Source organism: Pinus tabuliformis, chromosome 3_1 (genome assembly GCF_031772625.1).
Source record: "Pinus tabuliformis cultivar Carrire ecotype Pingquan chromosome 3_1, CPIR1, whole genome shotgun sequence".
In the NCBI taxonomy this organism is placed as follows: Eukaryota; Viridiplantae; Streptophyta; class Pinopsida; order Pinales; family Pinaceae; genus Pinus; species Pinus tabuliformis.
The window spans coordinates 877,844,775-877,871,005 of NC_142301.1; the positions used below are offsets into that span (position 1 = coordinate 877,844,775).

At 38.5% G+C, this 26,231-nt stretch overlaps 1 protein-coding gene across 3 annotated transcripts in view; it reads right to left on the reverse strand.

Annotated features, from left to right (window-relative positions):
* Positions 1-3,570: 3,570 nt before the first annotated feature.
* The window catches only part of LOC149190389 (monofunctional riboflavin biosynthesis protein RIBA 3, chloroplastic-like), a 257,004-nt gene continuing 234,343 nt past the window's right edge, over positions 3,571-26,231 (reverse strand). For all 3 annotated transcript variants that reach the window (XM_089412143.1, XM_089412141.1, XM_089412142.1), the window contains one exon: positions 3,571-4,157. In XM_089412143.1, the coding sequence (XP_089268269.1) occupies positions 3,900-4,157 (258 nt within the window). In that variant the 3' untranslated portion in view covers positions 3,571-3,899. The remainder of the gene's footprint in view (positions 4,158-26,231) is intronic.

A 26,231-nucleotide genomic window follows, 5' to 3' on the forward strand; every position in this document is an offset into this window, starting at 1 on the left:
TCTATAATTTTCCCCTTATGATCCTTTAACCTGCTTTATTTTTCCTTAATTCTTTGTTTTTAATCTCCCTCAATTTCTGGTCCTTATATTCAAGATATGGTCCTTTTCCGACTGTCTAAAGGATTTAAATTATCTAGTTTAAGATATTTTATTAATTAGTTAACCAAACCATTAATAATAATACTAGTATTATAACATTATTATAATATAATAACACTATTTTATTAATTAATATTACTTTATTCTAAATCCTTACATTTACTAATATCCCTAGATCTATTAATATTGGAATAATAATATAACTAATAATATAATAATAATAATTGTATTAATAATCAATATTAACATTAAATCCTAACTGTCTAAAGGAATTAAATTATCTAGTATAAGATTTTTTATTAATTAGTTAACCAAACCCTTAATAATAATACTATTATTATAACATTATTACAATATTATATTAATTCTTACATTTACTAATATCCCTAGATGAATTAATATTGAAATAATAATATAACTAATAATATATTAATAATTATTATATTAATAATCAATATTATTCTAGTTAATATTAAATCCTTACACCCTAATCTATTAGTGTTTTACTAATTAATTTATATTAAATAGTTACCCTAGCCATTAATAATAAGAATAATTCTATAATATAATATTAATATTGTCCAATTACTAATAATATAAGTTAACAAGTTTATCATATTCCCTAGATTTTTGACTCATAAGTGGTTAACTTTTTACTTAAAATAAAAATAAAAATAAGATTCTTTTTAACATAATAATATTATTTTAATTAAATAGTCAAACATAGTCGTTTCTGGGTCAATTATCGCTGTTTCCCAGTCTAGTCTAATATATCTGTTTTTCAGTCAAACCTAGTTGTTGGAAGGTCTGCTCTCCCTATTTAATATGTAGCCATGATCTGATTCTTTAGCTTGTCCTGACGATGAACCACACTTGGTTCGAAACGTGTCGACAAATGTATTATCATGTGATTTACATCGAAAAACTTTTCATAAATATTTAAATCAGTGTATGTTTATATAAAATTAAAAAAAAACACCACACACACACACACACATATATAATATGGTTCTCTTTTAAATAAATAAATAAATAGCCCTTCTCTTCCCTTTTTTTAAAATTTTGCTAATTTATTCTTTAATTAATTTCTCTTTTATCTTTAACTTAATTTATTAGTTATTTGAACATTTAAGTTAGCATTTAATTAAAAAAAATTAACCATTAATTTATCTCCCTCATTTGATTTGACCATTGATAATTTAATTTAATCTCCTTCATCTCTTTTTATCATTGATAATTTAATTTAATAATTTCCATCCTTGTTACCATTATTCTAGTTTCCAAGATATTATTATTTATAGGTCTAATCAACTCTCTTGCTTACCATATGTTTTCTTTCCAGTCCTTGATGATGGGTTGAGTGTCCACCCAAAACGTTAGCAAGGTAAATGTCATACAGTGCTCTTCGAAAGATACAAACAATTAATTTATATTTTTAATAAATTGAGAAGGATGTGACTTCTAAACCATTTTTACCACTAAGAAGATGAGGGAACAAAATGGTACTGCTTCAAAATTTGAATTAAGAGGAAGATAACCTCGGCTAGACATCAATGCCATGGCCAAGCAACATAGGCTAGCGTGAAAGATGTGGAAACAATGGTTTCAACAATATTGAGGGTTTCTTGTAAATACAAGAGATATGTTAGAAAGCCCCAATCACAATAACAAGAATGATGGTTAGAGTAATTCTCCATAAAGAAATATCTATATATCTACATCTGTAGTAGTTGTAGATGTACATCTTTGTACATACAATTGCGTGTGCGTGTGTACATGCATATAACATATATCACTTGTTTTTAAATGTTCATTGATGCACAATTCTTTTTTAAAATCTTTTATACACCATATTGTGCTTGCAAATTACCCTAGAAGTAATTTTATACATCAATTCATCCTAACCCCAAATTTGTCAATTACCAAGAGGGATCAAATGCTTGGAAGTGCAAACTTTTTTTACAATTCAAATATCTAAAGTGAAGTTTACACTTCCAAAAATTTGATTAGTTTGCCTGATAAATATGGGGTTAAGATGTTTCTAAACTCAAATAAAACCAATGTTGCGAAAAACATGTGTTTCTTTTGTGTGGTGATTTAGTTGGCCAATGTTATCGGCAATTCTTTCCAAAAAATGCGCAGAATTTTTTAAAAAACTTCATTTTTGAAAAAATGATTTTTTATTTTTATTTTACCAAATTTATCCTAACTTTTAATTTATTTTTTTTTTTTTTTTTTTTTCTGAACCCTTGCCAATTTAATCCCGATTACGATTATCACAACATTGGATAAAACATTTAATTTTATGCTGTTCAAGTCAACTTGAAAATGCTTTCATATTTTATTATAATACTTTATAGTTCTTTTAAAGTCGACATGTATAATACATTGGATAAAACATTTAATTTTATGATGTTCAAGTCAACTTGAAAATGCTATTTATTTTATTATAATACTTTATAGTTCTTTTAAAGTCGACATGTATAATTATTACATAGGTGACACATCTACTTAGGTTGTAGAAAGCATCCCATGTGCAAACCCTTCATTTTTATGTGATAAATAAGTCCACATGGTCTTCCTGAGCCCATTAATTGTCCCTTAAGTTGTAGCTCCCTCATGGTTGCTTAAATATGTGTGTATGTTCTTCCTCAAGACTATGATAATACATACAAAGTAAAGAAACTCATTGCACCGAGAGGATGTGATCTATGGGCAAAGGTGTAGGATATCTTTGTGTATTCCCTTGTGCTCTATGGGCAAGGGTGTAGAAGATCCTTGTGTGTGCCCGTGTACATGTGTAAAACATTTAAAAAAATAAATAAAATGAACTCTTTTTCTTAATTATCATAATATATAAAAACCAACGCATCATTTATTATATTTACCATTTTAAACCATAAACTAGAATGGATCCATATAACCTTCAATCTATTTGATAGTACGAGGATTGAGAAAAAGCAAGGTGGAAACTTCAATACTAGTTAAATAGTATACGAGGAAGACAAAAGATTAAGGATTGTATTCAATTTTTCAATCCTTCTCAGTGTTTAATGAATCTATGCTAGTGAGTTAATAACCCGTTATTAATTAGTGTCAAGATTGTATGCCTCCTTGTATTTGCATCTCTATTGCAACTAAAACATCGGTGGGTTTGTATAAAGGAGACTACTATAATTGATCATAGATGATTGCCCTCTGAAAATACTTTTCCAGAGAATGAATGGCACTGCAAACTCGAGTTGACCAGTGTAGTTTCCATTTTTCTTGAATAAATTCTAATAGAAGGTCTTGCTGACATTCCCATCTCCCTCGATGATCCATTGAACTTGTTGAATATTTACTGTGTATTGCCTGGCATGGCCTTATTTGCTAACAACTCTGCACACTACAAGTCGGTATAGGTTGTAATCTTTCAACTATAGGTTGGCCAATAAACGAATCAATTACCCAACAACTAGACTATAACGATTAGTGAGGACCTTTCAAAACACTATTACACTTGAAGCATGTATCAGAAATACATTATGAATAGTACCATGTGATCAAAAGCATATTTGCATGCTCTAAATAGTTCCAGATATACAACTTGTCCCCAGCCAGTCCCCCGTTACCAGACTATAACCCAATTACCATTTCTTCCAGCAAGTAGGGTTTACCAGGATACAAATATAAATCAGTAAAAGAATTTGATAGTGAACAGAAACATTTTCCCACTATGTAAATGGCATAGAAGGGCTACTGCAACTTGTTCAATGTTAAGTATGGCAACATTTCTGTTATCTGATAAAACCATGTTTTCACTCAGGTGATGAAGACTCCGTAGCATCACTCTTTCTGAAGTTTTGATGTGAGATACCAGACCCAGGTAAATCGGACCCAAAAATGTGGCCCATCTTTGAACGCTTAGTCTCTAGATATCTCTCATTTTCTTTTGTTATTGGAGAGACAACAGGAACCCGACCAACTACAGCCAAACCGTAACCCTTCAATCCAATGAATTTTGCAGGATTGTTTGTCATGAGCCTCATGGTTTGGACACCTATGTCCCTTAAAATCTGTCAAAACAACAACTGTGTCACAAACTGTTTAAGACTGATATTTTTTCAGAAATTATAATTCAAACAGATAACATTTGCATATCCAAGTTATGCAAAATTCTTGACGATCCTAATCTTGACATGAAGTTTACCTTAACAAATTGGGAAAAGTAGACTATATACATTCCATAAATAAAAAGGAAAGCCGGGAAACCAGGAATTAGTAATTTCAGAGCATACGAAATTTTAACACAGAAGCACACAATTGTTTATTATAATGGAATATTCCAATCAATGTCTTCATTTTTGGTTTGTAGCCTTGGTTGATTTGTGGGATATGTTTATAAGAGTGCGTGTTCTATGAACCCTCAGGGAAAATATACATGGCAAACCTTTGTCCTCCAAATAATCATAAAAGATGTGGATTGCTGTTGAAATGGTCAATGAACTACAGCATATTAGTCGACAACAATCTATTCAACAACATTCTCTGAAACAGTTCCGTTTCTGAATTTACTATCTAGGAAACCAGCCCTACACAGTTGAAGTAACAGAACATTCTCTATGACAAGAAAAGAAACTTTGAGAACTTTGACTGACATGTAGCTTTAGTTAAGAAAGAGGCAGTACATTGTGAATTCTCATTGTGAGCAACTGCAGCCAAGAATATGAACTGCCAATTCTGTTCACATTATTTGAACACACAGAAAATTCCTATCTTCTCTTTTTTGATGGGATTATAAACTCCAGCTGAAGTTTCTCTATTTTAATTCAAAAAATAAATGTTACATATATTATGGGATACATGGAAGGCAAAACCCAATGTTACCGTAATACCATTTTTGTTCAAGTTTCCATATTAATACATTTCTTGAAAATGATTCAATCAGCAACCAAAGAGGTCTCCAAAAACTAGTTTCATAAGCTTCTGTATTTAACTTACTATTGTTTTTACTGTATATAGTCACAAGCCCACTTCATAAGCTCTCCTAACTTGCAGGTAAGTTTTTGAGATGCATAGTGCTTTTCATTTAAATCTACCAATGACCTAATCATATAAAATAGCATTTTTAGCCAACCTAACTGTTAAGCCATGTGCCTGTTTTGTGACCCCTTTAATTAGATCTGTTGTTTTATGCACCCCAGAGGTTGTCAATTCAAAATCTACCTGGGATAGGAGCAGATGCTTCATATCAGTACAAACTCAAGAGAGGATAAAAATTAAATGCTAATCACCAAGCGGGATATAGGCAGATAGAAAACACAACTGGAGCAGTTTGCAATAATTTTTCACATCCATAGAATAGCTGGTGTATTATAAGCTTTGGAGATGACTTTTGCACGTCCCTTATTGCAAATTTGGTATGCAGTACTTTCTAGTTCAATTGATCTATTTTGGTCATCAGTCAATATTAATATAATTTCATTTCAATTATGAAACTTCAGAGTTTGTGGCCATGATTTGATATTCTGGATCTGTTTTATTTGTTTCAGGTGATTTGCGCCTCTTTATGAGCAGCAGAGTCCTTTCATATTTTAGATCACCTTTGTATTCTCACATTGCATTAGAAACTTTCCTCCGATATCATTGTGCTTTTCATAACAATTGTTGAATTGTGTTTATCAGAAATCTCTTTATTTTTATTGTTGGATACTCACTCATAGAACGTCTTCACCTTGATGCCAGAGGTTTTAGTATTTATGTTTAACAAGTTACAAAACACACAATTTCCTTCATGTATCGCTTTCCTTAATGAATTAAAGTGAAATACCAAAACAAATAGAAGTTAATGTACATAACATTCACTTCCCTTTAGTGAGCTATTATTTTAATAATAGTGTAATTTTGTTTCATTTTTAGGTACTCAGCTCACTACTAATGATCCATTGCATCTATATGTAGTGTAGTTATACACTACATCATTCATTGTATACATCAAGTTGAATGATCATCTTTATAAAAAGGTTTAACATGCCTACGGACACTTCTCAAATCTCTGTATTTCATATTCATTATTCACAAGTTATTTGATTTGAGTCTTGTCACTATTATTCCTCAAAAGGATCCGGTTTAAATCCTGACATGGTATCAGATCTCACGTGTCTGAGAGGAGTAAAATTTTTCCAGTGGCCCTTTGGTTGACGTTCACTTCACTTCTATTTTCTAATGTTCTTTTCTCTACAAGGAACATTCCTTCATATGCATTGATTGATTGTCGACAAAGTGAAGATGAAAGATAAATTTCTCACTTGTAATGCTTCTTTCATGCCTCCCTCCCGCACATTGTTGTACATTGTATAAATCAATGCTCCCTGTGTGTTTCATGACATGGACTAACTGCCTATCGCGGATCGTTATCTCTGGTGATGTGATCGTTGACTAACACCTGCCGGTTTTGGTCTAACGACAATCGTGATTCCCAACAAGTGGTATCAGAACGTAGGTCATGAGTTCCATACACACCTGGCTCGCGTTGGGGGGAAGATTGTTGGACATTGGATAAATTAACGCTCCTCGTGTGTTTCGCGACATGGACTAACCGCCTCTCGTAGATCCTTATCTCTGGTGATGTGATCGTTGACTAACACCTGCGGGTTTTGGTCTAACGGAAATCGTGATTCCCAACACACAGAGGAGATGGGAGCTGCATTGCATTGCATAGTTATTTAATTAATTATGCATATGATGATGGCCACCAACTCATGACCCATAACTAACTGTTCATATCATATGTGCATCCCAAGTAAGGATTTGAATGACAGGAAGTAGATAGATGATTCTCTTCTACAAATCACATAATAACAACACCAATAGCAAGGCATTCACTCAGCATCGCTGATATCCATTCCCACTTGTTCTTATTATTGACCACAATATACCCTGTTGTTTGGGTTGGGTATGGGCGAACTTTGACAGCAATCTAAGTTCCTTTATTATATGGTGGCACTTTCATAGAGTCAAAACCAAACGTTTAATTGCTTTTGGCATCTAACACATAAAATAAATAAATAAATTCAATTCAATTTGATTCAATAGGTATCCATAGCAATTTAGCTGCATATTTAACAATTGCAATCTTTTTTTTTTTTAATTCCCTCAATTGCATAGAGAAGAGTATTAAGATTGTTTACCAGTGGCTTGCTGCACAACTACATTGTTCACATTTTGAGATCATTTTCTTCCTCGAGGGCAGACGATTATTCCATTGGACGTGTTTTTTTTCCAATGTTCTTTATGAAGTCTTCACACTCTTTTTGCCATATCTTTGACATACAGATTTCTTTTTGATTCCATTAATTGTGGTGATGAGAGCATTTGATCAAGTTTCCTTAACTGTGCTTGATGACTTCTTTTTACTTTCACTAAGATTTTTTCAAAGTACGTTGATGGAGATTGTTTAGTATCATTCTTGTGGATCCCTGACATAGTGTCCCACTCGAACATTTCTCTTCATCATTAAGATAGAATTATGCTATCTTTACTTGATAGTTATGATTATAGCCTTTGTTGTTGGATTGAGTTAGATTCAGCTCTGTAGGAGAAAACACGAGGATGGAATACAGTGGAGTACCCCCACTATCATAGTACATGATTTGATTGGAGAGAACTAATTTTTTGCACCACTTGGAGCATTTATGTTGATCGTTGTTAGCGTTTTGTCTTTTTGTGTCTCAATAGATCTTTGGCTTCTGGACCAAGTTGCATGAAACATGAAATGTGTACAAGTTTCTGAAATGGGAAAACATAAACCCCTGAAAATGGGTCTGTGGAGAAACACAATATATAAAAAAATACCAAAATTATATATATATATATGATGTCATAGGGTTCGCCGAATTTCGAACCTCAAGGTTCGAAATTGGGCGAACCCAAAAAAATAAATTCAAATTCGTTCAGGTTCAGCGAACCTAAAGACGAACCTGAAGCCGAATTTAAGAAAAAAAAAAAAATTATCGTTCGAGGTTGAGTTCGAGTTGTTTTTGTCAGTTGTTTTAAGGTTTATGAGAAAAACCATGGGCAGCACATGGTTTTGTCTTGTTTCGCTTACCGCCACTTAGTTTCCCATGGTAGCCACTGGTTTGGCTTTATTTACCATGGTTGTCAATAAATTTTCACAAGCCAACTTCAGTGTGAGTGTACTTGCTCTATTGTGCTCAACGCTGTTGTTTCATGTTGTATTGTTTGCAATTTCCTGAATTCAATTTCTAGATGTTGCTTGTCCCCGTCCCCTGGAGCATGAAGTGAATAGTGGTTGTGATTTGTGGCTCGTGGGTGTTCACTGCTACTCATATAGCTTTATCGATTGATTTTGACTTTTTATTATTTTATGTCATATATATATATATATGTTGAAAAATATGTATAGTCGAACTTAATGTCGAACCTCATATATTTTTTTAATATATATTACATGATGCAAAATCTCATAGCATGGAAAGCTTGACTAATAAAAATCCCATACTTTCATACATGATAGAATCTAATGGAAACACTATCTTGCCAATTCTAAAATCCTGAAAACTGTTGAATTTTGAATCAGTGTTGATAACATCGACATCGGCAATAAATTGGCAAAGGTCCAAAAAACATGTTTTCGGAAACATCGGCGAAAAAAATCAGAAAACGACAACAAACATTAAAAAATACAAAATATATTCATTTTTTCAAAATTTTACACATAGAAAGCAACAACACCAGATAAACACATGGGCACATAAATATGGAGAAAGCATTGACATAAATGATGTAGTGGATGCCAAATAAAAAATGATACATCCAAGTCAATGCCGAATCTTGAATCCTGATAACTGTCCAATCAAGGACTCAAAAGCAGAGAACCAATACAAATAGCATCACATATATAAATGTATCTCATCATCATGAGTTATATGTACAATGGCAAAAGAAACAAAACTAGCAGCTAGCTATCTGAGATCAATGCCCTCTCCCCCTTTTATGGGAAAAGATGATGGGTTGTTTGTTGGGCTTGCCCCTAATAGCAAAAGACACTATCCCTGCACCAAATGTTAGACAATGATTGTTGGGTATAGAACTATGCTCATCAATCTTTGTAGAAGGTGGTGTTTATGTTACACATTCTCCTCCTCCTCTTGCTCCTCCTATTGTTGTACATGTTCCTTTTCTAACCATGCAAGTGACTTCTCCACGATAGGAACCTTAGACTTTGTTGAATTTTGTTAGCCGCGGTTGGTATTCATAATTTATATTAGCCCACAAAATAAAAGAAAATGAAAAATTCAAATTTGGTTTCAAGTCGGATCCAATAAAAGAGGGGAAATTTTTGAATTATAAATTTTGAAGTTTCCTCCAAACTTAAGCTGACCCAACCAAGAGACACACCAATTTGGGCTCATCAAACCACTATATATTGCCAATCAACTTCCTCCCTCGAAGCCCAATTCGAATGATCACAATCTAATTTTTTTGTTCACATATGTGTAAAGGAAGATTGTTGGGTTTAGTTCAAGATGGTCGAGATTCTTGTAGTTGTGGAGGGTTGAAGCCCTCAAGGAGGTCGAGAGGCTCAATTCCTTGAGCAGAAGGGACCTGAACTTGATTCTCAGCAGCCAAGATAAGAAGAAGGAAGGCCGCAGCCTGTTCTGAGGTCAGGCCTCAGGTCTAGAGAGGGCGGAGTAGCTTTAGACATTGACAAAAGGAGACTGAGTTGTGTTAGGGATGTGGAGAGGCTACTGAAATAGAAAAGGGACTTCAAGAAGATAATTTAAGGAGTCTTTTCATGGAAGAAGGGTTGGTCAACCCTTGGAGTTTGTGAAAAATTCTAAATAGAAATCCTACTGCAGTGATTAATATTATTTCTTCTACTTATTAACTCATAAATAAGTTATCCACAGAATTCTTACAACAAATATCGAAATATATTCTACTGCAGCCATCACAAATAAAACATTGCAGAAAGTAAATGTAAGGAAAAATATTGGCACAACTATAATCACAATGACACAGTTATTTTTGGACAATTGACCCCAAAAAAACCCAATGTGGGAAAACTGATGCAGCATATGAGGGTTTTATTATTCTTCAGCAAATTCTCATGTACAAATTACAGCCAGCAAAATAGGAATAAGAAATTTTACACACTTCTTGACCAAGTTCTACCCTAGGTGAAGCACTTCTTCCTCGGAATCCTTCTGGTCCTCTCTGCGTCAAACTGCTCTCCCTAGCTCAGCGTCAAGCTTCCCACGTAGGCTCTGCGTCAAACTGCCTCTGAGCTGCCTCTTTCTATGTCACCCTATTCCTTCTCTGTGTCTTGCTACCTTGTACTCTCTGAATATGCTGATGCCCTCTCTCTCTTTCTCACCTGCAACTCTCCCTTTAATTCGATTTTCTCTTGCCGAACTTCAACCAGTGAGAAAATTGATCTTACTCGGGTAACTGAGTATCTGCCTCTGGTGTGTTCTCCAAGTGCCCATCAAGTCTCCTTTTATAATCCTCTCGTTGATCAATCAATGGCCCAAATTAGATTCTAATCAATGGTTAGGATCATTTGACTTGATCTCTGCCTTCTTCTAGAAGTTCCACCCATAGTTTAGATTAATACCCATTAATTATTTTAATTTCCTAAGTTTAGACTTAGGGTCCCATTAAAAATAATTAATTATTTTAATAAAACTGTTTCCGGGTGGAATTTCCCAAAACGATTTTTGGGTATTGGAGAATGCATGTGTCTAAGCCTTCCTACAAATTTTGAGGCCTAGATCACATTTGATGCTACCCCAAATCAACACTCCCTCTTAGCGAGGAATGTGCTCTAGCAATATATTGCTACTACATACTGCTCTGACTCTGAAGCATCGTCCTCTGCGTTGCTGATGTCTAACATGCTGTCCACCAACTACTGCGTTGTTGCTACAACTGTACTATTGCCTTTGACACTGCCACTGCCAATGCTACATCTGTACTACAGCTCCCTTTGAATGTTTGCATCTATGTTGTTGGCACTGCCATTGCCAACTGTCCCTGCACTACAAACTGTTGCTTCTATTGAAATGAATTTTCAACCGTACCCATCTGCTCTCTGAACTAAGTGAACTAAGCTCTTCCGAGAGCCTTTGTGAGTATATTGGCCACCTGCTCTCATGTGGGGACATACTGTAGTTGTACTGCCCCATGATGAACACAGTCTCTGATAAAGTGACAATGGATATCTATATGTTTCGACCGATCATGAAATTATGGATTCTCAGAGAGTTTGATACAACTTTGATTATCGCAGTAAACCTTGGTTGCTTCCATCCTTTTTCTGAATAAGCTCACAAGAAATTTTACGAGCCATATGGCTTCGCACGTAGTTGTGCTGGCTGCCATATATTCTGCTTCTGCTGAGCTCAGTGCTACCAATTTATGCTTCCTGTTGCACCAAGATATCATCCCTGATCCAACACTGAAGCAGTACCCTGAGGTACTTTTCCGGTCTAATGAATTACCTACCCAATCTGCATCAGTGAACCCATTCAAATTGACGTCCTCCCCTCGGGAGTACTTCAACCCATATCCAACTGTTCCACGTACATACCCAAAAATGTGTCTTGTTGTTGCCCAATGCACACTTTTTGGTTCCACCATGAACTGACTGAGAGTGTTGACAACAAAACAAATGTCTGGCCTAGTGTTGACCAGATACATAAGCAACCCAATGAGCTGCCTGTACAAGGTGGGATCTACTTCCTTGTCTTCTGATGCATCTATTTTCTTCTAGTTGGTGATCATGGGAGTAGCCATGGGTCGGCAATCCTGCATTCTAAATCTCTTCAGAATTTATGTAGCGTACCTTCCTTGTCCAAGGAAGATCTCCCCATTCTTCTACCAAACTTCCAACCCCAAAAAATAATGCATCCATCCCAAGTCCTTCATGTCAAATTCGACTTCAAGATTCTTCTTGCAATCATGGATGAGCCTGGATGACCTGGTTAGGAATAGGTCATCTACATACAATACAAGAATAAGTGGCTCATTCTCTACCAACAAATAGTAGAGATTGGGATCAACATCACTCTTGACAAATCCTAACTGTTGCAAGTAACTATCAATCCTACCATACCATGCTTTGGGTGCCTGCTTGAGCCTGTGCAGGGCTTTCTTTAACCTGCATAAATGAGTTTTCTTCTCATGAGTTTCGAAGACTTTGGGATGTTATATATACACCTCCTCTTCTATCACTTCCTTCAAGAATGTTGTCTTGACATCCATCTGGTGAATCTCCCAACCCATTTGAGCTGCTAGGGATATAACAGATCTGATAGAGGTGTATCGAGCAACTAGGGCGAAGGTCTCTTCATAATCTATTCCTTCTTTCTAAAGATACCCCTTTTCTGCAGTCTGATCTAGTTTACTGCGCTTCTTGTCTGGAATGTGACAATAAGCCACGGTTTCGAATATCTTGAGATCATAGACTTCCGACATCTTCCCTGTTAAAACTCCTTTGGGCGTTCTCTTCCCCCATGCTCTATTTGGAGTTCTATTCTGGATATATACTGTTGTGTTGCAAGCTTTTGCCCATAGATACCTAGGTAGATCCTGATCATACAACATAGCTTTGGCTGCCCCAACAATAGTTCTATTTTTCCGTTCTGCTACTCCATTCTGCTCCGAATTATATGGAGTTGTCCACTCTCTTTTGATGCCCTCCTTTGTGCAGAAATTTGTGAAGTCTTTGTCTGTATATTCTCCACCATTATCTGAATGCAATACCTTTATCTTTTTCCCTGTCATATTTTCAACAAGAGCTTTAAACTCTCGGAAACGATCAAAGACCTCATCCTTGGTCTTTAAGAAATAGATCCAGTTTTTTCTAGAGTGATCATCGATAAAGGTGACGAAGTATTCACCACCACTAAGAGCCCTTGTGGACATAGGACTGCAAATATCTGAGTGTATTAATCCTAATACACATTCTGCTCTATTGTTACTTCTAGAAAAAGCTGCTTTAGCGTACTTCCCTAGCACACATCCTCTGCATAAGTCATCATGTTCACTACTAAGGACTGGTACCCCTGTAACAGTGTCTCTAAGCATCCTCAGTGCTCCATGGTGTAAGTGCCCCATTCGCTTGTGCCATAATTCATTTCGCTCCTTCTCACCATTACAGTTGCTGCCTATCAGTGCCATTGGTGATTCGAGCTGCAACCTATACAACTTGTTGCTTCAAACCCCAATTTGCTTTTTCTTCTTCCAGCTTGGATGCTTGACGTATACTTTCTTTCCCATGAAGTATACATCATATTCCTTGTCCTGTAACTAGGACACTGAAATCAAGTTCATTCCTAATCCTAGCACATGGAGAACATTGGTGACTTGGATGTTGGTCCCTACTTCTGTCTGAAATGTTATGGTGCATCTCCTTACTGGAGTACATTTCGTTCTATTTCTCGTAGTTATTTGGAAGTCCATTTGTTCTTCTTGATAGCTCGAGAAATGTTCTCGTACTCCAGTCATATGAGCTGAAGCCCCGCTATCAATGTACCAAATATCCAGTGACGCTGAATTTGCTAGGCATGTGAATTCTTCATCTAATCTAGAAGATAAATCTGAGACACTTTGAGTATCCATATTGTGCCAATTTCTGACGCTAACCTGTCCAAGCAATTGCTGCAGGAAAAACTACATCCCACCTGAGACAACCCTCCTTGCTGAATCTTTCGCTGTGCTGTTCCTTCTACCACTAACAAATTTCGATTGGAAAGACTTACCTCTCTGCCGACTCACTCAAAGAGAGTTTTCCCACGAAATCCAATCTCCTTGGTTGGAATTTTGCAATCCTCTGGGAGATTCAAATTTTTTCCCCTGCAAGAATTTCAAATTCCCTTCTCCTTTCAACGTTGGGTCCTCTGGCTTCTTTCTTTTGCTTCCCTTTTGCTCTGATATCATGTGAAAATTTCTAAATTGAAATCCTACTGCAATGATTAATATTATTTCTTCTACTTATTAACTCATAAATAAGTTATCCACAATATTCTTACGGCAAATATCGAAATATATTCTACTGCAGTCTTCACAATTAAAACATTGCAGAAAGTAAATGTAAGGAAAAATACTAGCACAAATATAATCACAATGACAGTTATTTTTGGACAATCGTCCTCGGAAAAACCCAATGTGGGAAAACCGGTGCAACAGATGGGTTTTATTATTCTTCAGCAAATTCTCATGTACAAATTACAGCCAGCAAAATAGGAATGAGAAATTTTACAGACACTTCTTGACCAAGTTCTACCCTAGGTGAAGCACTTCTTCTTCCCCGGAATCCTTCTGATCCTCTCTGCGTCAAACTGCTCTCCCTGGCTCAGTGTCAAGCTGCCCACACAGGCTCTACGTCAAACTGCCTCTACGCTGCCTCTTTCTGCGTCACCCTGTTCCTTCTCTGTGTCTTGTTGTCTTGCACTCTTTGAATATGTTGATGCCCTCTCTCTTTCTCACCTGCAACTCTCCCTCTGATTCGATTTTCTCTTGCTGAACTTCGACCAGTGAGAAAATCGATCTTACTCGGGTAACTGAGTATCTGCCTCTGGTATGTTCTCCAAGTGCCCATTAAGTCTCCTTTTATAATTCTCTCATTTATCAATCAACGACCCAGATTAGATTCTTATCAATGGTTATGATCATTTGACTTGATCTCTGCCTTCTTCTAGAAGTTCCACCCACAATTTAGATTAATACCCATTAATTATTTTAATTTCCTAAGTTTAGACTTACGATCCCATCAAAAGTAATTAATTATTTTAATAACACTGTTTCCGGGTGGAATTTCCCAAAACAATTTATGGGTATTGGAGAATGCATGTGTCTAATCCTTCCTGCAAATTTTGAGGCCTAGATCACATTCGATGCTACCCCAAATCAATAGAGTTTGCTCATGGAAGAAGGGTTGGTCTAGCCCTAGGACTCTGTTTATGGGAGAAGGGATGGTTTAGCCCTAAGAGTTCCCAAGTTGTCTTATGAAACTCAGATTCTACATTTTGTTGAATTGAAGAATTTCTCCTAAGAAAAGATTGTTGGGGTTTTCCCTAGATAAGGTTTTCCTAGGGTAAAAATCTGTTTCTTGTGTTTGGCTATCCCTTCATGATCCCACTGTCATTATTGTTTTACTGTTGAGATTTTCTATTTATAATTGCTTAATGATGAATGTGACATGAGATGAATTGGTTAAAGATTCATTGGAAAGTAATTATCAAATTAGGAAATTATGAAAAATCAACATGGTATCAGAGCGTGGGTTAAAGAGAAGCCATTAAAGAGACTTGCAGAAAGGCAAGCTACTTGTTTGAAGAAAGGCTAAATAGAACCTCCCAAGGTTGTATCTTTGTCTCCCTAGTATTTCTATCTAGAACGAAGTCTGTATTAGGTTTAAAGGAGGGCCAAAAGGCCTCAAGAGTTGGGCAAACTAGGTCGTAGACCAAGAGGCCTCAAACCCTTGACAATTCAGGATAGTGATGCCTCAAAAATCATGGATTGAAGTTGCAAATGATTTTTTTTCTTGTTTGAAAAGGTTATTCAACTTCTCTTACCATTGTTTGAAGAGGGAGAAGCTTGGAGCATTGGATATAGGCATTGTTGTGAAGTTGCCTCATTGATAATTTTGCTCTATACAAATTTGATCGAGGACAAATTCGGCCTTGGTTAAGGCAGACCTGAAGCCACTTTCAAAGGTCATCTGGAGATCACTCTATGAGTTATATCGAGCTCGTCTGCTTAGAGATAATTTGATGCAGATCTTAAAGTTGTTTTGACATCATCTTTATAGAAGTTTGAAGCTAACTATAATATCAGTCCTATAGAAATTTGAAGCAACTCTTTGAGGTCAATTGTTGAGGCAGTATGGATATTGGATACACTTGTTTCAAGTTTTATGAACTAATTGAATACATGCCCTCTCCACTAGCTTCATGATTTGAATTTGGAAGCAAAAGAATTCATGTTTTGATGTTTATCATTGTGCTATGTTGATCATGCATAGGGGTTGAGTTTAGTTTTGTTGACATGGTAGTTGAAAGGGAATTCATAAGTTTACAGTGAAGAAGAGGTCGAGTTCCTCATTAGTTTTTGGAGACCGGAATTCTCTTGTGAAAGCCGAGACATTTTCAAAATTGAAGATTGTCCTTGTAAAAGAAAAATTGTTGCTATTGCTACAATTGTTTTGAAGAGGCTGAGCTACTTTGTTTGAAAGGGTCAAGAGCAATCATCTCTGTGAACAAATCCTGTGGACAGAATTTGCTAATGACTCTAAAGGAAGTTTGGACCTTGCTCATGCCACTTGAAGATTGTTCATTTATTAAGGTTTGGTTGATGGAGTAAGTTCTCTTGTAAGATTCTATAGAGGACATTGAAATGCCATAGTCCTATTTCCTTCTTTGAAGACTTCTTACCTTCATTTGTAACTATGACTCGACCTGCTATATTTTGTCCTTGTTGATGATAGTTGAAGGGTGTTGTTTCTTTACAATGCTAGAAAGAGGCAGAATACAAGCCCTACAAAAGCTATAATGGACCATTAATCTTGATACATTTGCTTGGACTGACACCAAGATGGAACATCCTTGATTGATTGATGACATGATGGATTTCATCACATATGCAGAGGCATGGGGACTCTATGGTTTTGGACATTTGGATATGGAAAGAAAATTTGCATATGACAAAGTCTGTTGGACTTACAAAAGGTGTAGATGAAAATTGGAAATCTAGGGTTTGTAAACCCTAGAAGACTAGAAGTCTTGGATGAGAAAGCCCTAGGGTTTGTGGATAAAACCTTAGAGCTAGACCTAGATCAATGTTTTTGCTAAAAGAAGAAACCCTAGCTCATGCAAGGAAGGAAAGGAAAGCAACATGTTGATGATGAGGACAGGGATGATGAGTTTGCAAATGGATTTCAATGATTTCTCCAAGAAGGAAAGGATTAAGAGGGAGTTGTCAAATCCTCCCAATCCTCGGAACAAAAGATAAGTACTCTTTATATCCTTCTTCCTTGGTTATTGCTTTATTGCTTTATTATTAAGTTAGCCTCTTATCTTTGTTTCTTTTGTTGGGTTATAATTGCTTCTTCCATGACCTCCTAGTGAGGGTTACAGGTACATTGTGAAGGCTTCCAAGGTTCTGGCAGCAGATGAAATCATTGGAAAAAAGAAACAAAGTTTGTGGAAAGGGAATTATCCTAGGATCAATGATCTGTGTTCAAGAGGGAGAAATTGCATTGACATCTATAATCGTGCCTGATGACCCGATGAGCTCCTAGTTCAAAAGGAGCAGGCAAGCCAACAAGTTTAAAGGATGCTATGATGGAGAAAATTGTGTTGAAGAGACGTTAGTGGTGACTTCCAAGTGGATCTACAAGATCAAGTATGCAGATGGAAACATAGAGAAGTACAAAGCAAGATTTGTGAGGATTCTCTAAGAAAGAGGGAGAGGACAATGAGGAGACACCTACTTCAATTGTCAAGGACACTTTTGTTAAAACTATTATTTCTATTGCTTCTGCTGAAGGCTACATCTAATGGATGTATAGATCGCTTTCGTCAATGGAGTGATTGAGGAAGAAGTGTACATAGAGCTACCTCAGGGCTTTAAGGTACATGAGAGGGAATCTCATATTTACAGAATGATGAAAGTTTTGTACAGACCTCAAGCATGGTATTCTTGGATTAATGGATATCTGATGAGTCTTGGTTGATCTTGTTATCATATGACTTGTTTCTGACGGGAGCAAAAGGACTCACATGTCGGAGAGAGCAACAGTGGCAGGAGGATTTGCTTATGTGATAGGAGCAGTAAAGCCTCGCTTCAATGTCAGAGGGAGTTGACCTCTAAGTTCAAGATGAAGGATCCTGGTTGGATACATTACTTCTAGGGACTAGAAGTATTGCGACGCTGGGTGAGATCTTCCTTGGTCAAAGGAAGCATATTATTATGATCCTTCTGATATTTGGGATGATGAACAGCTAGTGCATGGCCACTCCCATGATAACTAATCTGAAGAAGCTAAATGGAAGAGGTAGAAAGTAGGATTGCGACAACATGATCTCTTTCAATGTCAAAGAGAGCACCCAGTCAGGGTGACCGAAAAGTAGTTGTGGCACAACATGTGTTGTGTTGATTTGGGGTAGCATCGGATGTGCTCTAGCCACGAAATTTGGTGGAGAGGTTGGGGCACATGAGATATTCAATACCCAGAAAGGGTTTGGGCAGATTCTAAACAGTTCAGGAGATATTAAAATAATTAATATTTTTAATGGAGTCCCTAAGTCTAAACTTAGGGAAAATAAAATATTAATGTGTATTAATATGAAACTGTGTTAGAATGGTCCAAAAGACATGGATCAAGCCAGATCTAATCTTAGCCGTTGATTAGGGACTTAATCTCGGCTGTTGATATGTCAACGAGAAAAGTATAAGAGGAGGCTTGAGGGTCACTTGGAGAGCACACCAGAGTGATCAGTCACTTTGTTCTCTAGAGCGGGGTTTGCTAAGAGAGATAGAATCAGTGATCGGAGTTGCAACTGAGGGGCATTGAGTACAGAGAGACAGAGAGGCAAAGATAGTGTCAGAAGAGCAGCAAGTAGCCAGAGAGAGTGACAAAGTAGTAGCCAGAGCTCACGCAGGGCCACGCAGAGGGAGTCGGGAGTTGCGCAGAGCCTTAGAGAGGCTAGTGTTGCTGACGCAGAGGGCTATAAGGTTGATACAGGGCCCTCCTAAGGCTGATGCAGACCCATTCAGGGTGACACAGGGCCAGCGCTGGGCAGAGAGGGGCTGACATAGCCCAGAAAGGGCAGACGCTGGGGTTGGGGCAGATTGGAGCTAAGGAGCTGCCGGAAGGATTATCCGAGGTTTCAACTGGGAAATTTGTCTCAAACTGAGAGGTATTACTACCAAGGAAATTCTTTGTTGGGTAGGCCAGTTTTGGCACCCCGATTGTACTCTGATATTGCTTAATAAGAAAACCCTTAGATAGCTGCACTGGTTTTCCCACATTAGGTTTTTCCAAGGACATTGGTCCAAAAATAACAGTGTCATTTGGTGTGATTGTTTCTGTTTCTTTCAGTTGCTGATCTGTAATACGTTGAGCATGCACTAGTGTTTATTTTTAGTATTTACATTGTAAATAACTTGTTAAGTAACGGAACAATTAGGTAGGAATAAATCAGATAAAGTGCATGGAGGGTTTCTAACCGGTAGACTTAGAAACTTCAACATGGTTCCAAAGCGTGATTGCAGATCACAGGAGGACTGAGGACACCAGCTGAGTGGAACAATAGCAGCAGAAAACAGCTATCCCGAGGTGACAGAAGCTGTTTCTAGCAGAGCATCAACAAGAGAAGGGTGACGCAGTGCCTGCGTCATCAAGGGTGAGCCAGGAAGAGGCAACGTAGAGGCTAAGGCAAAGGGAGCCTCACGCAGAGCCACGCAGAAGCTGGGACGCTGACGCAGTTGGCTGAGGAGGCCAAGTTGTTGTTGCCGGGATTGCACAGAGCCTATGAGCTCTCACCTTCAGGTTGCTGGGGTTTAGAAGGCTTGGGGAATATTGTAGAGTGGAGCTGGTGAGGTACTGTAGTCAGGACAGTACCTGACAGGGAAAGGCCAAGAGGAGGGAGTTGCTATCGAGGGTTTCTAGCCGAGAAACCCGGATCAGTGGTGCGGTTGCACAGATGATCAGAGTAGGGGGCATCTCGACATCGGCAGAAGGATTTCTAGGAGGGAAATTGGGACTCAGAGGGAGTCCAGGAGAGAACTTCCAGACGGGAAGTAGAGACTCGGAGGAGTCGAACAGAGAACTTCCAGGAGGGAAGTAGAAGAGCATCATGGCACTACACGGAGTAAGAGACCAAGATAGGCTGGACGGAGCGTTAAACTTCGTAGTTTGGAAGGCCAGAATCTTATCCGTACCTGACAGAAATTGTGTCAAGAACTTTGCCTTGAAGGTTATAGCTATCCCAGTGGACCCCAATGATAATGACAAGTACGAGGATGCAATGGCGAGGGCCAAGAGCATCATCCTTGACGAGGTCAAGGACCATGTAGTACCACAATTTGCCGAGAAGGAAACGACATATGAGATGTGGGAGGCCCTCAAGAAGTTGTACTAGCATACTTCTGTGCAAAGAAGAATGTTACTAGAGAATCAGTTGAGGTCGTATCAGATGAAGAAGGGAGAACCGATTGACACCTTCCTCGGAGGACTGAATGAGATCTCAGATCAGTTGACTGCTATAGAAGCCACGCTAGATCAGGAATTGATGGTGAGGACGACCCTGAATGTAGATTGCGAGGTATTTGTCCAGAGTATACTACGCAGAGGGACACTTCCACCTTGGGATGAGATGTGGGCTGCTCTTCGCAAAGAAGAGATCAGACGACATTTGAAGATGGGTAGCAGCAAGGGGATCAAAGTCAAGCAGGAGGAGGAAGATGTTGCCCTAGCATATGAGAGAAAGCAGGAAAAGCGGAAGAAGAAGGATCTCTCCAAGATCAAGTGCTTCCACTTTGGGGAGCTGGGTCATTATGTGACCCAATGTCCAAGGAAGAAGAGTAAGGGAGAGTCTTCCGAGACTAAGGCAGTGCCAGCAAGGGCAGAGAAGGAAGTTTTGACAGACGTTGATTGTGCGATGAGTGCACACACACCACTTGAGCGGAAGTGGGGAGACATAGAGCAGTAGTCAAGCGAACTACAAGCGACGAGGGGCAAGATCCTCGAGGTACCCAGCGTCTTGGATTAGACCTTGCTATGGGAGCCCCGAAGAGGAGTAGCAGCATTGGCTGAGTCAGGTAGAGATGGATGTGGATGGAGCGGTAGAGGGAGCCATAGTACAAGATTCCCGAGACAACGCGAAGCTAGCAGATTGCAGCAGTGCGAGAGGCAGAGGAGTGTTGCACCAGTGCAGGATGGCACAAAGAGGTGTGCAACGGTGCAAGATGTAGGGAGTTGTTGCAGCAGCGCAGAGGTCAGAGAGGGAGAACTTGTCAGCGGCAAAGGGAGCTTCAGCATTAGGAGGGTCTCTAGCCCAACAGAGAGGTCGGAGTTGGGAGATCAGTTACTTACTTCTTAGTAACTGAGTTTCAGTGTAGCAGTGGACAGCATGATGCAGCATGATGAGAGGAGGTGCAGTGCGGATGCAGTGCTGGGAGAAAAGGACCAGTAGCAGCACGGATGCAGAGGGAGTTGTCGTACAGATGTAGCAGTGGCAGTGGAAAATCCATGGGCAACAATACAGGATACAGCAGTGCAGAGAATGGTGGGCAACAGGCCTAGCATCAACAAAGGGACCGATGCCAAATGATCAGGGTGATACTCAGTGAGGAGAATTGATAGAGCACAGTCCTCGTTAAGAGGGAGTATTGATTTGGGGTAGCATCGGATGTGCTCTAGCCATGAAATTTGGTGGAGAGGTTGGGGTACATGAGATCTCCAATACCCAGAGAGGGTTTGGGTAGATTCTAAACAGTTCAGGAGATATTAAAATAATTAATATTTTTAATGGAGTCTCTAAGTCTAAACTTAGGGAAAATAAAATATTAATGTGTATTAATATGAAACTGTGTTAGAATGGTCCAAAAGACATGGATCAAGCCAGATCTAATCTTAGCCGTTGATTAGGGACTTAAACTTGGCCGTTGATATGTCAACGGGAAAAGTATAAGAGGAGCATTGAGGGTCACTTGGAGAGCACACCAGAGTGATCAGTCATTCTATTCTCTAGAGCGGGGTTTGCTAAGAGAGATAGAATCAGTGATCGGAGTTGCAGCTGAGGGGCATTGAGTACAAAGAGACAAAGAGGCAGAGATAGTGTCGGAAGAGCAGCAAGTAGACAGAGAGAATGAAGCAGTAGCAGCCAGAGCTCATGCAGGGCCACGCAGAGGCAGCCGGGAGCTGCGCAGAGCCTCAGAGAGGCCAACGTTGTTGATGCAGAGGGCTAGAAGGCTGATGCAGGGCCTCCTAAGGTTGACGCAGACCCATTCAGGGTGGCACAGGGCCAACCCTTAGTAGAGAAGGGCTAACGCAGCCCAGAAAGGGCAGATGCTGGGGTTGCTGGAGCAGATTGGAGCTGAGGAGTTGCTGGAAGGATTATCCGGGGTTTCAATCGGGAAATTTGTCTCACACTGAGAGGTATTACTGCCAAGGAAATTCTCTGTTGGGTAGGCCAGTTTTGGCACCCAGATTGTACTCTGATATTGCTTAATAAGAAAACCCTCAGATAGTTGCACCGGTTTTCCCACATTGGGTTTTTCCGGGGACATTGGTCCAAAAATAACGATATCATTTGGTGTGATTGTTTCTGTTTCTTTCAGTTGCTGATCTATAATATGTTGAGCATGCACTAGTGTTTATTTTTAGTATTTACATTGTAAATAACTTGTTAAGTAACAAAACAAGTAGGTAGGAATAAATCAAATAAAGTGCATGGAGGGTTTCTAACTAGTAGACTTAGAAACTTCAACATGTTGAGGTACCGACATGGTACAGTTGGATATGGATTGAGATATGTATAAAATGATGAAATACCACTGCAAGAATATATAGATTCAGATTGGACAAAGAATGTTGAAGACAGGAAGAGCACATCAGGATGATGATTTAGTTCATTGCAGAGGCAGAGTATATTGCAGTTGTTTGGCAAGTTGTGAAGTCGTGTGGCTTCGGAAGCTACTCGCAGGATTGCTTGAACAAATGCAGGAGACGACGGTGATGACAGGTCGAAGCACATGGTACAAAAGAGAGCAGTGAGGCTCCTATGCATTTCTACAAGCGAGTAGGTTGCTGACATTCTCACAAAGCCTCTATCCCAAATTGAGGTTTGTATACTTCAAGGACAAGCTTGGAGTGGTTGAGAATGCTTCCCTTGGTTAAAGGGAGTGTTGATGTTGTAGCATCAAGGGGCAGTGATTCTCCCTAGGCCAAGGGTATTGACTAGGATCCATGTAATGTGGCTAGGGAGATTGACCCAGATAGCATCAAGGCCCGGAATGCTCCCCCGGTTAGGGGTATCAGACAGTATTTCCAAGGGTTACTTGGCTAGTGGGTTGAGTGAGTGCCTTATAGCATCAGGCAAGTTTTTTTACAATTCAATAGCATGCGACGACAAGTGGAAATGGTAAATGGGCCCATGGGTTCACCATTTGTCAGGGGGTATCTGACATGGTTCCAAGTGACTACTTGGTGGGTTGGTGACCCAAGGACTAGTCTTGTGTCAGGGGCTACCTGGCCAACCAATGGGCAATTGGCTTACGGGTGACTAGATACTTTGCAAAGGAGATATGACTAGTGGGTAACTAGATCCATTTGCATGATGTTGATGTGGGATGCTTTCCACATGTATTGGATGGATACATCAACATAGCTATCTCTTTCAATCTTTTCTTGGGATGGATAAATTGTTTCAACAAATGTACATTTGAAGAAATCAAAGACCTCCCTAGCTAAGAGGGAGGTTTGAATTTTGGTAGTTGCGATCAATATTCATAATTTATATTAGCCCACAAAATAAAAGAAAATGAAAAATTCAAATTTGGTTTCAAAGTCAGATCCAAATAAATGAGGGAAAAAAATTGAATTTTAAATTTTGAAGTTGCCTCCAAACTGAAGTCAACCCGACCAAGAGACACACCAATTGGGCTCACCAAACCACTTTATATATTTCCAATAGACTTCCTCACTTGAAGGCCAATTCGGATGAAGATAATCTAATGTTTCTGGTCACATATGCGAAAAGGAAGACTGTTGGGTTTACTTCAAGATGGTCGAGATTCTTGTGTTTACATATTCTTGTATCTGTGGGGGGCCAAAGCCCTCAAGGAGGCCGAAAACCTTAGTTTCTTGAGAAGAAGGGACCTGAACTTGATTCTAGGCAGCCGAGATAAGAAGAAGGAAGGCCACAACCTGTTTTGAGGTCAGGCCTTAGGTCTAGAGAGGGTCGAATAGATTCAGACATTGACAAAAGGAGAATGAGTCATCTTAGGCCTGTAGAGAGGCCAGGGAAATAGAAAAGGGACTTCATGAAGATAATTTAAGGATTCTGTTCTTGGAAGAAGGGTTGGTCTAGTCCTTGGACTCTATTCGTGGAAGAAGGGTTGGTCTAGCCCTTGGAGTTTGTTTATGGAAGAAGGGTTGGTCTAGCCCTAGGAGTCTATTTATGGGAGAAGGGATGGTCTAGCCATAGGAGTTCCAAAGTTGTCTTATGAAACTCAGATTGTACATTTTGTTGAATTGAAGAATTTCTCCTAAGAAGACATTGTTGGGTTTTTTCAAGGTAAAAATTTGTGTCTCGTGTTTGGCTGTCTCTTCATGGTCCTACTATCATTTTTGTTATACTATTGAGATTTTCTATGTATAATTGCTTAATGATGAATGTGACATGAGATGAAGTGGTCAAAAAATTATTGGAAAGTAATTATCAGATTAGGAAATTGTGAAAAATCAACAGACTCCACCCTCCACTTAGACAATATATCAATATTGTCTAAGGAAATGGCATCCACATCCAGTGTTCTCTCCATTTTCTTCATCCATAGTCGGAGATTGTAATGGACATACACCAAGTCATTGAGACATAAGAATTCCAACTTGTAAGAGGGTCATAAAAAATTTAATGACTCTTGAGGGTCATAAATTACAATAAATGTAATTGCTCTGTTGAAGTTCAAAGTTCTAACTTGTTACATTTCTTTGAGTGTATTTTTTCAAATGCACTCCAATTGTAATCAAATCTTGAAGCGCTACAGGTTTGACTGAGGATTCTGATGGCCAATTTCTGTAAATTTGGTGCCCTTGCACCATAGTTTTTCCACCAAATATCTTAACAAATAAGAAAGAAAGAGAACTAAATTACATTTCATTACAATGGAAAATACAAAATAAACAAAACATAATTAAACTTTCAAATAAAACATAATTGAATTTAAAAAATCTAAAGTTCTAAATTCTAATGACTTGTCACTTACATGGCATCAAGGTGGTCCTTTCATGAATAGCATCATCAAAGCCAAATAGTCCAACACCATCCTGATACCTCTCTATCTTGCAATTGATTATGTCACGAATCTTGGCATCATGTACCATCCTATGAAAACAAGCATGGAGCCCTTCCATCACCTCGCCATCAAAATCAAAGTTGCATTTGTTGGAAAATGCGGGGTTGAGGGAAAGTTTGCCACATGAATGGGTCAATGGAGCATCCCCTATTGCACATGTGTTGTCATTGATGTAAAAGGTGTAGTCATTAATGTCCAAAGTGTTGACATGATGAGATGATTGCTTTAGGGGGAGCCTTTGCCTATTAAAGTCTATTCAAACAAAGAAAAAATGTTTATGCTTAAAGAATGCAAAATAAATCCAGATTGAGGTAGAAATTTGGATGCAAAAGAATCTGGATGAATCTGTATTGGGGCGAACATCTATATGAAAGATGATATCCAACTCCTTAGCATATATGGGTTGTGAACAACAATTCACCAAAGTAACCACTTAACAAAGTATTCATATTTCGAATCTTTGGTCTGGTCAGCAAGTGGGCCCCAAACAGTGGACAGGTGGTCATATAATGTGGATGACAGTTTGCAGAAGGAGAATGTGTGGAGAGCATGTGCAAAGAGAAGCGCTATGTGCAGAAGGAGAATGTGCAGATGGAGAATTGTTGAATGTGTGGAAGGAGAATGTGTGAAGAATTTTTCTTCGTAGGTGACACATGGCAGGTGCGGATGAGCACGAAGACATGTGGTAGGCTGAGGTTGATTGCAGAAGGTGACTTGGCAGATGAAGTGGCAGTGATCTGGAAAGTGACATGAAAATTGTGAGTCTCGTTTTAGAGCTAAAAGGTTTTGAAGTAATCCAGCTATTTGGCCATCATGAAGTGCACTGAGGTAAGGTGTTTGGTTGTTTGACCCAAACTCTGGAATTGGTGAAGATATTTAAAGCACAGTTCCAGTTGTTCAAGGTTCTGCACTAAAAGGTAAATAAAAAGTCATATGGGCATCCAGTAATCCAGATATGAACCAAGTGTTGTCATTAGCAAAATAACCCAGACTCTAGATTCAAGTGAAGCAATGGAGATGGTCAACGTTCCAGCGGTCGA